This window comes from Rhopilema esculentum, chromosome 10, assembly GCF_057945365.1.
Source record: "Rhopilema esculentum isolate cy_ngs chromosome 10, ASM5794536v1, whole genome shotgun sequence".
NCBI classification, from domain to species: domain Eukaryota; kingdom Metazoa; phylum Cnidaria; class Scyphozoa; order Rhizostomeae; family Rhizostomatidae; genus Rhopilema; species Rhopilema esculentum.
In genome coordinates this window covers 5,522,990-5,535,342 of record NC_142824.1, presented here as the reverse complement: position 1 = coordinate 5,535,342, position 12,353 = coordinate 5,522,990, and the positions used below count along the sequence as shown (strand labels likewise).

At 35.0% G+C, this 12,353-nt stretch overlaps 1 protein-coding gene across 3 annotated transcripts; it reads left to right on the top strand.

Moving 5' to 3' along the window:
* Positions 1-359: 359 nt before the first annotated feature.
* Positions 360-11,971, top strand: LOC135684925 (uncharacterized). 3 transcript variants are annotated; one of them, XM_065200635.2, is made up of 6 exons: positions 360-551; positions 6,431-6,830; positions 8,183-8,302; positions 9,299-9,395; positions 9,577-9,667; positions 11,220-11,971. In XM_065200635.2, exons 2-6 carry the CDS (start codon positions 6,487-6,489, stop codon positions 11,276-11,278), a joined length of 711 nt encoding a protein of 236 aa, XP_065056707.1. In that variant the 5' UTR covers positions 360-551; positions 6,431-6,486; the 3' UTR covers positions 11,279-11,971. The 3 variants fall into 3 exon arrangements, with proteins under 3 accessions (XP_065056707.1, XP_065056722.1, XP_065056715.1); XM_065200650.2 differs by lacking the exon at positions 360-551 and adding an exon at positions 563-726; XM_065200643.2 differs by lacking the exon at positions 360-551 and adding an exon at positions 748-6,306.
* The last annotated feature ends 382 nt before the right edge of the window (positions 11,972-12,353 follow it).

Sequence of the window (12,353 nt, the reverse complement as noted above, 5' to 3'; positions counted from 1 at the left end):
TATTTTATGGACTCTGATAGTACAAAGCATGTTTTAAAATTTTTCCTTTTTGAACCGGGCTGTCTTCAGGATAGCCTTCAAGAATAGCACGTTTTTCTGGAACTAACAACCAGTGTCGTGGGCTCCTAAAGAAATATGACAACAAAAAATGATAATTTCTTGGCCATGTTACTCGAAGCTTGATAAAGCAACTAAGTATGAGCTCTTTTGGAATTAATCAGTAATTTGCTACTTCTTCCCCCAATTCTAACCCCCCTCTCTCCCACCTTATGTGAACCTCCCCTGTTTTGAGTTCCGCTCGAAACCAATGGATGAATAAGAGCCAATAATGTCATTGATCAGAGCCAGATGACAACAACAACAAAATATTGATGCGGCAATGTAAGGCATTTGAAAAGAGCAATTATTCCGTGATTCAATGTTGAATAGAAACAAGTACAAGCATATTCAAAGAAATAGAGTTTGTGGAAAATATTTTAGCCGAAACGTTGCGCTGTTTTGATTGTGTTTTTTGGAAAGTTGGGCGGCAAAACGACATTTCCTATTCAGAGGTGAGTCAACTTTGCTGAAGCCATCATTTTGTGCATGGGCTGTGGCTTTTAGGCCTGGCGTGCCATAAAGTGAAACTTGTCATCAGTCTCAGACGAAGCAACCGATGAAACCTTCATAAGATCTATTCCAGAATAAAACAGTAAAACTTTGAGTATGAAACTGTGTGATCCATTGGTACGAAACACTTTCTTTTCTTCAAAACTGTCTCAAAACTTAGTTTTTAGCGCTGCGTAAATTTCACAAGACCTGCTTGAGTAATATGGCATTGTTAATTTGCCATGAAAGGAACATGAAGTTCAATTTCAGGTTTAATTGCGAAAAGCAATTTAAGTCTGAGCAGTTGATATTAGAAACTGCTAATTTTAATGTAATGAATGTTTCATACCGAGGATTTTCCGCTTCTGTATGTTGTTTCGGTATTTTTTGTTAAAAGCTATGCCTATGCTATGGCTAATGCCCTATTGTATCACCATCAGTTCAGAAGTCGTTTAGTTGAAACCATACTTTTATACTTCATGGTGAGCTCGAAATAGTTATCGAATGACTTGGCTAACTTGAATAGGATAAGCCTCGAATAGGATAACTGGCAATAAAAGGGTTTAAATACTATACAAGAATCAATCGGTCTCTGAAAACCGATCATAACCGTTGTTGAGCAAATGTATAGTAAATACCTGGATAATGTTCGTTAATTGATATATAGCAAGTGGAATTGATTTGTCTGCACAAAATACCTGGATAGGAAGCTGAAAATGTCACCTTCAATAGAAAGCATTACATATGCCAAGCTTGTTTTAGTCGGTTAGCAATAATTGTTTTGAGTAACTGTCAATCCCGATTCAAATCTACCTTCAGTTAGTGGGTTTCTTTGAATTATATTATGTTTTGGCTGCATTAATTACACACTTTTTTAAAGCAACCAGTAAATTGAAGTTCAGGCTGGTTGCTCTTATTTTTTATGAAAATCTGAATTATTGGCGTGTAAGCAGTGCAATTGCTAGGTATTGTGCTCTAGGAAGGTGTTCAGGCCTTGTCTGCCAATAAAGTGAGTGAGACATCCTTTATTTGCTGACAAGTTTGAAAATTCCTCAAAAAAGCACCCCATTATGGCAAAAAAAGCTTCATCTTTGAGATAAGCATTGTTTTAATCAAATTGTTTGCTCACCCTCAACTTGTTCTTAATTTCTTAAGTTCTTAATTAACTTTTGACCAGTTTTGAGGCTCATGTTTTTATGAAATTGCTCTTATAAAAAAGCATGGTATTATAGATTAAACATTATGACATAATGTTATGGGAAATATTTCATGGACCTTTCCAGCTAAATAATTTTATTCATATTTACTGAAATTTGCTGTTGTGTGCAGTGGTATAGAACTTTGGGAGTGGGGTAATTTTTTGATAATGCACTTTTTGTGATATAATCCTATGATTTTGAAACTGCCTTTTCTTAACCATTCATGGGCGTTCCCTTCAGTTAAAATTGGTGCTCTTTGTTAGGAAAAAATTGGCATCCTTGTTGGTTTTTTGTAGTTTCTTTTTCCTTAATGGCTACTTGTTGGTCCCTTGTATGGCTTTTTCAAGCAATAAAAAGGAACTACAAAACATTTGAGTGGCCTAAAACATTTGTTTTGTTCTCCCCAGAGCCTAGTGGCTGGCACCGACCATAGGAGAAAGACAAAAACCATTCAGTTATGGCAACACTTTGACCTCACAATGTTAGCTTTTGTACAATTTTAAAAGTTTGTTTGCTCAAAGTTGTTATCAACTTAAAGGTTCTTTCAAATGCAACCACTGTACCTTAACTTGTAAGCTAAATTTGTGGAGTTGAAAATGATTTGAATTAACATTATGATTCTAAGTTTGCAAGTTTGATTTGATTATTTAGATCAAAGCTATGACATGTTGAGCTATATGGCCTCAAGGCTTTTCCCTCGTTATTTTTTTGCAATATAACTAAATGTGTGCTTTCAATCACATAGACAGATTCTTATCTACATTTACAAATAAGAGGTTTTGTAGAATACACAGAATCAAATGTTGTCCCAGTGTAACCAAACTGGAAGTTCTTTTACCCACTTTCATTCCATTTTTGATATGTAATTGTTGAGTTACTTAAAAATTATAAATAATATATATTAGGGAAATGCTGTATTCAACACATCAAAATTTGTCCCAAAGTAGTGATTAAGCAATAAAGAAATAAAATTTGCCTGAAAATAAATTGAGAACTTTCAAGTATTAAGGCACCGATAAAATAATTTATGACAGCAATACTACTTTAAGTCACATAACATAGTTGCTTTTAGAGAAATTGTTAAATAAGCTTTTATAAATGCAATTACTGTAGAGAACTATGACACAACAATTTGCCAACATTTTAAGCGTTAGAAGTCCTTTGAAGAGCCCATGGAACATTGAATTCATTGGTTAATGCTTTTTTGCTGAAAATATTATAAAAGTTAAGAATATTCAAGCCTGTGGTCTAGAATCTGGTGCACTTACAAATAACTGATAAGATAGATAGATCTCTCTGTCAAGGCCTGCCAATGCAACTAGTAAATTATGATATCGCATGCTGCATGCAGTCCTGGTAATATGAAATTTGGCGGCGTGCTGGTAATCACACGCCTTGAAGAGTTTAGGCGTGATGGCGTGTGATGATGTGTGATCCACAAATGGGGACCTTACGATTTTTATGAAGACCTGATGTCATCTTTGTATTAGAATGTGTGTATCACTGCTTGAAAAAGCGTATGAGGTTTTCGTAAAACCAAAAAGGTTTTATGGAATTTTAGAAGAAGTTTCTTGAAAACAAAATAATTTAACAAAAATGATACAAGTTTTTTAGGCTCTGTTGCCATTACTCTGTTTTCCTTATGAGAACAGATTCAAGTGAATCTGTTTTTGAATTTGAGTTTCATTAATACACTCAAAAACGATGTCATTTGATACCAAACCGAATTTATTAAAAAACGCGGTTAAAAATGGAGTCATTCGTATACGGAATCATATGAATACGCGTTGTTTTATTCGGAACAGCGAAGACCGAGGCATTCAAAAACGGAGTTATTCAATCTCAGTTTCATAAAGAACTCAAGCTAAGGATATGATAACGGACAAATATGGAGTAATGGAAACACCCACGTTATTGTTTTGACCAAACAGAGTGGCTCGGGGCAATTTGTTCAAGAAAATAAGAAAAGAACCGAGAGAGAGAACAGAGACATACAATAACGGAGTAACAGAATAACAGAGTAAGGGAAACAGGGCCTAATGGAAACGAAGTAAAGAGTTAAAATGCCTCCGGGAATGCTATCAATATAACCCACACAAAAGAAATTAAAAGAAACAAAAGAGAAAAAGAATAGTAATTCAAAACATGGAAATGCGCGTGCGATAGAAAGCACGCCTCAGGAGTTCTAGACGTGTGTGGAGGCGTGTGCGTGCGTGCGATCGCACGCCTAGTATTACCAGGACTGCTGAATGGCAATTATGAAATTTTTTCCTTAATTTTCTTTTTTACTTTATTATCAACGTTTTTTTAAGAATACTTTGATCCTATTTAATGCTAAAAAAGATATAATAGTAAGTTTTCTTTGTCTCATATTTTTATTGTTTTTGTTACCTGCTTATGATTGTTATTCAAGATGAATAAGTTGGTTTGTATGGTGTCTTTGGATTGCAAGATAAAAAAGTTATCTTATTGATTTTTTATTGGAGTTTGAGAGAGCATTTATTGTATATTGATATATAGTACTTGTTGTAATACTGTGACACCATGATCATCCACTAAACTAATTGATATAAATTTAAGGAGAAAGTGCAATAGTAAGCAGTGAGTGCAATAATTTATAACATAGAAATTACCAAGTGTTTTTTTAAAGAAACAACATTTGTCTATGTTTCTGAGAAGCTTTTATTAACTGCAATACCCCTCGTTTCATTCGACTAATCATTTCTTTTTTGTGAATTTGTCTCATTGTATTGTAGCTTTTTGATGTTTTTCTTCTTCCTGGTGTTATATACACCATTAGGCGGCACACTCTAGTGAGTTTTTTTGTTCATGAGATGCAATGCAAATGGTCTCATGAGATTCAATGCAAATGGTCATTCTATTATGTTAGGCCAATCTCTCAATTTAGTGGGCCATTTGGTAATGAGTTTTCAAATTCAATTCGTAACCAGCAAGAACTGCACCAAATCAATGCATCAGCTTCCTGCATTTGCTAATTTCAAATTATTTGAATATGAAAAAAAAGGCTTCTTGCTTAATAAAGAAAAATTTAATAATTATATTCTCGGAAATGAAAAAGCTGGTTTTTCCGTGCAAAATAAAATAAAGCAGCTGTGCTTATGAGCAGGTTCCATCATTGACTGAGTCTTCTGAAAAATGTTAGTTACTTTGGCTGTATCACAAGTCACAAAATAAAAGACTCTGGAGATATGATCTTTCTTTGTGTTTCTTTCCTGGGCAGTATATGATCCCAATTTATTGTTATTAGAAGGTTTCTTATATGAAAAATATTGAATATTTCTTTCCTTATTAGAATTATGATGAGGTAGCTCTTTTATAATAATGTATTTGTAAATGCATTTTAATTTCAATATTGTCAGATTGTCAAATAGCTGCTGAAATAAAATTACAATTTGAACTTGATTGATTGCATATTTTAATTTCTGGTAGATAAGGTCATTGTGCATCTAGGCCATAAGATGAACAAGCTTTGACTTAAAATGCACAAAAGCTTCATGAAAGTCAGTCAACCCTCGTCAGTCAACTGTTCAGGGTTAACAAAAGGCTCTGAAGCATGTGTTAATTGCGAAAAGGTTGGGAATAAGTCTTGCGTTGCTGATTGGAAAACGTAAGAATGGTCTATGGAATAGTGTAATGAATGAGAATTTAAATGGAGATCGAAATTCATTGGGACATAGTTGTCCAGAAGTGCTAATTTTGCTATGCAACTTGGAAATGAGCAAACAACATTTTCTTTTCTTATGACAGTCAGTGTAGTGTCAAGTGGTAAAAGTTAATTTAAAAAATCTGTTTAGATTACATTATGTTGGTATGGTAGGGTTAAAGTTTGCTTGATGATGCACAGCGGCTTGTATGCATTGCATGGTTTTCTTTGAATACCTGCTGAGCCATACACAATACCAAACTTGTGGTTTTGTTTAACTGAATTTGTGAGAGAACGAAGAACACTGACCATAGCTAAGCTTCAAGAAAATTCTCACACGTGGTTATAGAAATTATAGAAAAATCGTAAGATTCTCTGGCGGGAGTTTCCCCTTTGCGTTTTTCAACTGGAGGCCACTTCTCTGCTCTCTTATTTTAAGATACTTTTCGTCTTAAACTGTAATCTTTTGGACATGTTTTCTAAAATTTAACAAAAGACCTGGTGATGCACCTCTGCAATCTTGGTGTCTGTAAACATTCTTTTATGCAACACGTGTGTTTCTTAGCGTTTTCTTAGTTTTGCAATATCCAAATAGATAAAAGAACAAACGGGTTACATAAAGCAACAAAAAGATCACTGGTTGATTTGTTTAAACAATATTAATGACTGAGATTTTGTCTACCTGTTCGCCATCAGTTGCTCTAAATCATGATTTGAAGACTTGTTATGTTTTTACCTGTACTGTGAATAAACTGGAGGTGTCCTTGCTTAATAAAATGACGTTTTAATGGATATATGTACCTTTTCAAGTTACAGTAACTACGAAGAAATCAGTTCGTATCTTGTTATTTTAAGGTATCAAAAGATCTTAATCGCAACTCGCCTTCTATAGGCAGCTTATGTTGTTTGATTTCCCATTTATAGACTAATCGTGATTATATACTTTGAAGGTTCATTATTGTCCTTTTTGTCATTCCAGGATCAAGTACCTCGATTGAAAGACAGCGTATTTGTTGAGAGTATCAAGAAATCTCGATGATATCGCATGATTGTTACAAACATTTAAAGATGCAAAGCTTAGAGAAGATCTTCTCAAAAACACGGTCGATCGTTCTAGGGATTTTTCTGAGCTTCCGATTTGATTTTATCTTTCTCTGCTTATCTATCTTCTACTCGTTTAAAGCATTGCTTATATTTACAAGTTTTCATTTGAAAGTAAAAAGGAATTGTTTTCTCTTTGCTGAACTTAATGATTTAAAGCGTGTTCTAACGCCTGGTCCGGCCATTGTTTGTAATGGACACATCCTCTTCACGTGTATCTCCTGTGCACTCGCAGTCTGGTTAGCGAAAAGGGTTTTGGACGACCGTGCCCAGTATTTGTGAGTAGCAGCCTGTTCTTTATTTTTTTCTAGCAAAGTGTTGTTGTATACTCTAAATTTTATGCAGTTCCCTGCGTATCTCGACATTAAGGCTGCGTTTACACGGGGCCGGCCGAATATTTAGTCGGTCAAATATTTGGTCACTTAGGCCTTGCGTTTACACGGGGCCGGCTAAACGACCTCAAATTAGGTCACTTAGGCGTGCAAATATTCGGCCACCTAGAAAAGCGCCCTTCTTGAAACTTGGCCCGTCGAATTCGCGAGCGGCCTCGTGTAAACGGTTATGGCCGGCCAAATATTTGCACGGAAAATATGAACGACTTTTGTCGAAAGAATCATTTTGAAATTTAAGACTGAAAGGCATAGCAAACATCACAAATTTCCAATCATTGATAGCAGTTATGTCAGCCATCCTCTTTAAACATAATTTTGTGAAGAGAGCACACGAGAACAGAGAATGAGAGAAGTTGTTTTGTTAGCTCTTTGTTAACAATGATTTTTGGCTTCAAGTTTTTGACACATTGCTCAAGTCATAAGAATTAGGTCACTTGAACGGTCCCGTGTAAATGCAACGCCTAAGTGACCTGATTTGTGTGTGGCCGGCTTCAAAAGCAGTCCAAATATTTGGCCGACCAAATATTCGGCCGGCCCCGTGTAAACGCAGCCTAAGTTTTGACAAATACATCGATTGAGTTGTTATTTCTCCATGAAGAACAATTACATTGCTTAATTTGTTTTTACAAAATTCTTTGAAACTTGACTGTGAAGATAATATAACTATAGCTAGTTAATTTTATACATTAATCATTGCAACAAAAACTATTATACAGAAACACAATTTGTTGAATAAGGCCGACTATTCCAGGCTGGCACAGTCTGAGAATGATTACCGGGTTACTCGAGCCACAAAATTTCGAATGCGAAGAATGAAGGGTAGGAGCGGAGGAGAGTCTAACTGAAAACTTCATCTCAGAAAGGCGCCCCTCTGCCGCTTTGTTCCTAACTTCTAATTCCGCGCTAGAATTAATGTGGTTCTAGTAACCGAGGTAGATAGTGATAAAAGCCTAATTGGCTAGTGTTCACATACCTCTTTCCCATCCACCCTCATGTATCCGTTTGTAAAGAACATTTTGCCATTTTTATTGATTCAGTTATTGAGTACCTCTTCATGTTTTACTCGTTGTTTGTAGTCACTCATTTCACCTCAGCTTTATTCCACAGCAAAGGCCCGCTGCATTTTTCTTCCCATGTAGACGTGCCTACGAAGTACCCACATTCAAACGATCATCTTTTTATTGCACCCGTTTTACGAGCTTTCTTGACATTTATCTTTTAATTTGTTTTTGTTGCAGGTTCGATAACCTTACTTGGATGGCAGTGATAATCGCAGTTCCGCTTTTTGCTGGGCTTGATTATTTGATGATTAATAATGGAATCGAATCGCTTTGCCATTCACTAGTCTCCTTAAAATAGTAAGCTTTACCGTTTATTCGATACATACTTGTTAACTTATCCTGCTAGAAAGGCTGTTCAACCCATTTAAGAAGTGTATCTAACTTACCAAGATTTTAATCGTTATCGACCTTTTCATTTGCTAATGATACCTTAGCAACTCTAGATTCCCTCCTCTGCTACTTGTTTCTTTTTTTCTTTTGGATGATTTAACAAGTATAGTCATCCCTGATCTGAAAGAGAATTAGACTAATAAAAATAATTTTTTTTAGAATGTTGGTGAAAATGTAAGCATATATTGGCCTATACATTATATTAAAATATGTAAATGTAGCATAATTTAAACACTGATAAAGATTTCTTAACAATCAGAAAGGAAATATATATTTTTGAAATAATTTCAATAATTTAAAGAATGATATATTAGCAATGTATAAATTGAAAAATGAAAGAAATTTTACTTTGCAACGGAAGGAATTTCCAATTGTGATAAAAGGCATTCTTTAATTTTATACTGTAGCATTTTCTTCTTTTTGATGCCATTTTCCTACGTTTATAAAGCACATTTTTGTTAATCTAGCAATTGGGCTATGTCTGAGTAATACTATAAAATCGCAAATAACCGCGCCCCCCCCCCCCACCCCTCCTGTGAATCACTTTGAAGATTTCTTTGATTATTACTTTAAAGATTTTGAACACGAGCACCTCCTCCTACCCCTACCCCCGCCCCCCGAACTGCTCCTTTATCCAATCTACTTGCTCTATTGATGGTGACATTCAACTAAAGTGCCCAAATTTGAAAAGTCCTCCCAAACTCTTTCAACAAAATGCTTTTGCTTCAAGAACGTCTATCACCCCATCCACCCAGTCAACTACCCCCGTTTGTTGAAAACCCTTTAGTTTATTTAATTTTGGCAGTAGCAAAGTTATTTTTGTTTTGTTTGGAAATCTTGCGAGCAAAATATGTCTTTTTCAGTTGCAATTTAAGTCGAAAATTTACCAATTCATTTTTCCAGTTGTACTTTCCATGGTGTGTGGGCAATCGACTTCCGAACATTCACGCCAAGATATATGAAAGGCTGGAGCTTCTATGCTGATCTTTTGAATACAAAGGTATTTTGAATCTTTTGACTTTTATACAGATAAAGAGGTTTGATTTCAAACAGCAAGATTCGAAATAGAGCTCGAGCTAACATTTATGATTCTTTTTACTCAATTACTTTCGTTCTTTGCGTCATTAATTTTCCTTTGCTGTTTGATTTTTGACTCCTGATCGTTGACCCGTCTTTTTTAGACTGCGATAGGATGTTTGATAGTGTCTTGGATCATATTTATTGTTCTTCACATTCTGCAATGTCGCCGCTTTAGAAAACGCGCTGATGGAGGTAAGTGGAATTTTCCGTATCAAACGACACCTGTCCATACCTCACTAATAGAGTTGTCAAGTGATGACGCCACAAAAATCTATTTTTAGAATTTTTGAATTGTTTTCTAATAACCTGAAAGAGCATCATGAAATACCTCTAAATCTGCAAAATCAGTTAAAGGTATTACGAATTGGCTGAGGTATGACCAGATGAGCATAAGATCTTGCCCCATCAAACCTTTGTAATTTGGTCTCACTCAGTTCGTAACTTAATGAACTGAGCCAAAATAATAGTAATCCGTTAGCAAACTCCAAATCTTCAATTGGCCATAGCTCACCCGATTTTTGACAAATTTAAGTGATTCTGCATATATGAGAGTATTCTATGGTGTTCTTTTGTGTTATGCGGTCAAAATGCAAAAATTCTAAAAATAGTTTTTTGTGACGTCACATTTGTGAACTCTATTAAATATAATATACACTTATTGAAGATTACCTGAATTGCAAAACTGCATAAGTTGAATTGCTAGTTGTGTTAATACATGTCCACTGTTATTACAAGTTTGTAGCAGATGCATTTGACGTTACCATAATTTTTGCTTTTGACGTTACCATAATTACCAGCCCTCGTCTCCAGGCAACGTTTAATTGGAATTTTAACAATCCAACCAAACCCAAAATATTGCATTTCCGTTTCTTCCAGTGAGGTTTTCAACTGTAATTCTGTTTATGCATGCATTGATTTGTGATTCATATGTGGAGTGAGGGAGTCATATGTTGAAGAGCATGTTTTTATTGTGCCAAAATCGTTATTTTCAAAAACTATTTTCTTATCACTTATCATGCAATATGAGATATCCTCTCGACGATTGGCGAAATTTTGCTTTCTCAACAAGACAAACTATATTGACGAGTAGTTCTGCTCCCATGCATGTTTCTTATCCATTCATAAAGTCTGAAGTTTAAAATAAGCTTGAAACGTCTTTCGAGTTATTCAGCAATAAACCTTTGACTATTAAACCTTCTTTTAGCACATGAAAACAATGTTTTGTAAGCTCAAAATGTTAGAAAGTGAGTGCTGATCGACTTTAAGGGCTAAATTTTGCAGATCGAGAGCCTTTTCGCCTTTTTATGAAAAGCAACAACGGGCTATAAGATTAGTAAATTTCTTTTTTGTGCAAATCATTATTCAGATGACAAGAAAGTGAAATGCAGTTTTTCATTCCCTGCTCTTAAAAAATATATAGGGTAGAGAACGCGATGAAATTTGCATCGAATTTTCCTCACGCAAAAGTGAGTTAGCAAATTATTATTTGCTCTGATCGACTTTTTAAACAAAGACCGAAAAAGTAAAGTTATGACGAAAAGTAGAACATTCTAAGAAATATGACGTCTCGTAATCGCACTAAATATGACGTCACTAAATAACAGTGACTAGATTTTATGTTATTTTTTGAAATTCTCGAAGTTCAAAATTGGACCAGTAAAAGATACATGTCCTGAATGACTTTTTGTGAAGCGTTTTAGTGTTACATTTTCTTTCTTAAATCGGTGTCACATTATTCTTTCAGAGCTTATAGAAAAGGATGGGGACTTCACCGAATTGTATCTGAACAACAACTCACTCTAGTTTGGCATTTTTAACACAGTGTTGTCGTTCTTGTTGCCGTACCCTTGAAGCCGAAATAAAGGTTTTAGTCACATCAATCGAACGTAACAAAGCAGCTTTCATGAACGGTATTTGTCCCCTATTCATATCTGGCGATATTAGCCTGTCGAAAATTATCATCGATTTGAACTTGGAAGCTCGTTTTTAAATCATATTTGATGTTCGTATGATATAAATGGAATGCTAGGCTTGTAAATTAAAAAGATAACAAAGTATTATCAGAACTTATAATATTTAGTATGATTTTGTATAAGCCTAACTCGATATTATGACTGTTGTTAGTAGAGTACCTAGAAAGACAGGCCAGTTGCAAGGCCTGTGATTCGCTAGCTTGTAGAACCTTTCAATTTCCTAGTAATAAATTCTGGGTTGTCTGCTACAGTTAAAACATTAATTTGCACTGCAAAATGCACACCGTTCAAAAATTTTGTATCCTGTCGTTCTTTTTCGGGAAATAATTGCTCTTAATCGTACTTACTCTTAATCATTAATCGTGCTGATATTAGCTAAGTATTGTAAACGCGGAACAAAAAGCGAAAATTACGATGATCTAAGGACGAGAAAGGCATTCTTGTAAATTTTTACTGTACTAAGTTAATGTAGAAATATTCACAGCGGCAGTTGACTGACGTGATTATTGATGATCGCTGTTTATTTGCATTGCTCTTTGCTTCGCCTCAGAATAAAATTTACATTTGAGATGCAGTAAGTGTTTTTTAATACAGCATGGCTGCTGAATCTATGTGGTCACATCCGTTATGAAAGTTACGAAGCCATGACGTGGTAAATTGGAAAGTACGGCCAATGGAACTGCCGTTCAGCTACTAATAAACATTGTTTATTGATTATTGTTTCAGATTTGGTTTGTTTCTTCCCAGGGCATTGCTTGGGACATATATGTTACATATACTGCAGATTTTATATAAATTCTCGTTCTCTTTGCAGTACTGCTCTTAACATTTTTTATAAGTTGTGTCACGGTGAACATTTGAGCTTGAAATCAATCAACCAGGTTTCTGAAACTCCTTTTCTTGGC

Coding starts and splice junctions, on each gene's coding strand:
- LOC135684925 (XM_065200635.2), top strand. CDS start 6,487: ATGATATCGCATGATTGTTACAAACATTTAAAGATGCAAAGCTTAGAG. Junction 8,303..9,298: donor TCACTAGTCTCCTTAAAATA/GTAAGCTTTACC, acceptor TCATTTTTCCAG/TTGTACTTTCCATGGTGTGT. Junction 9,668..11,219: donor TAGAAAACGCGCTGATGGAG/GTAAGTGGAATT, acceptor TTATTCTTTCAG/AGCTTATAGAAAAGGATGGG.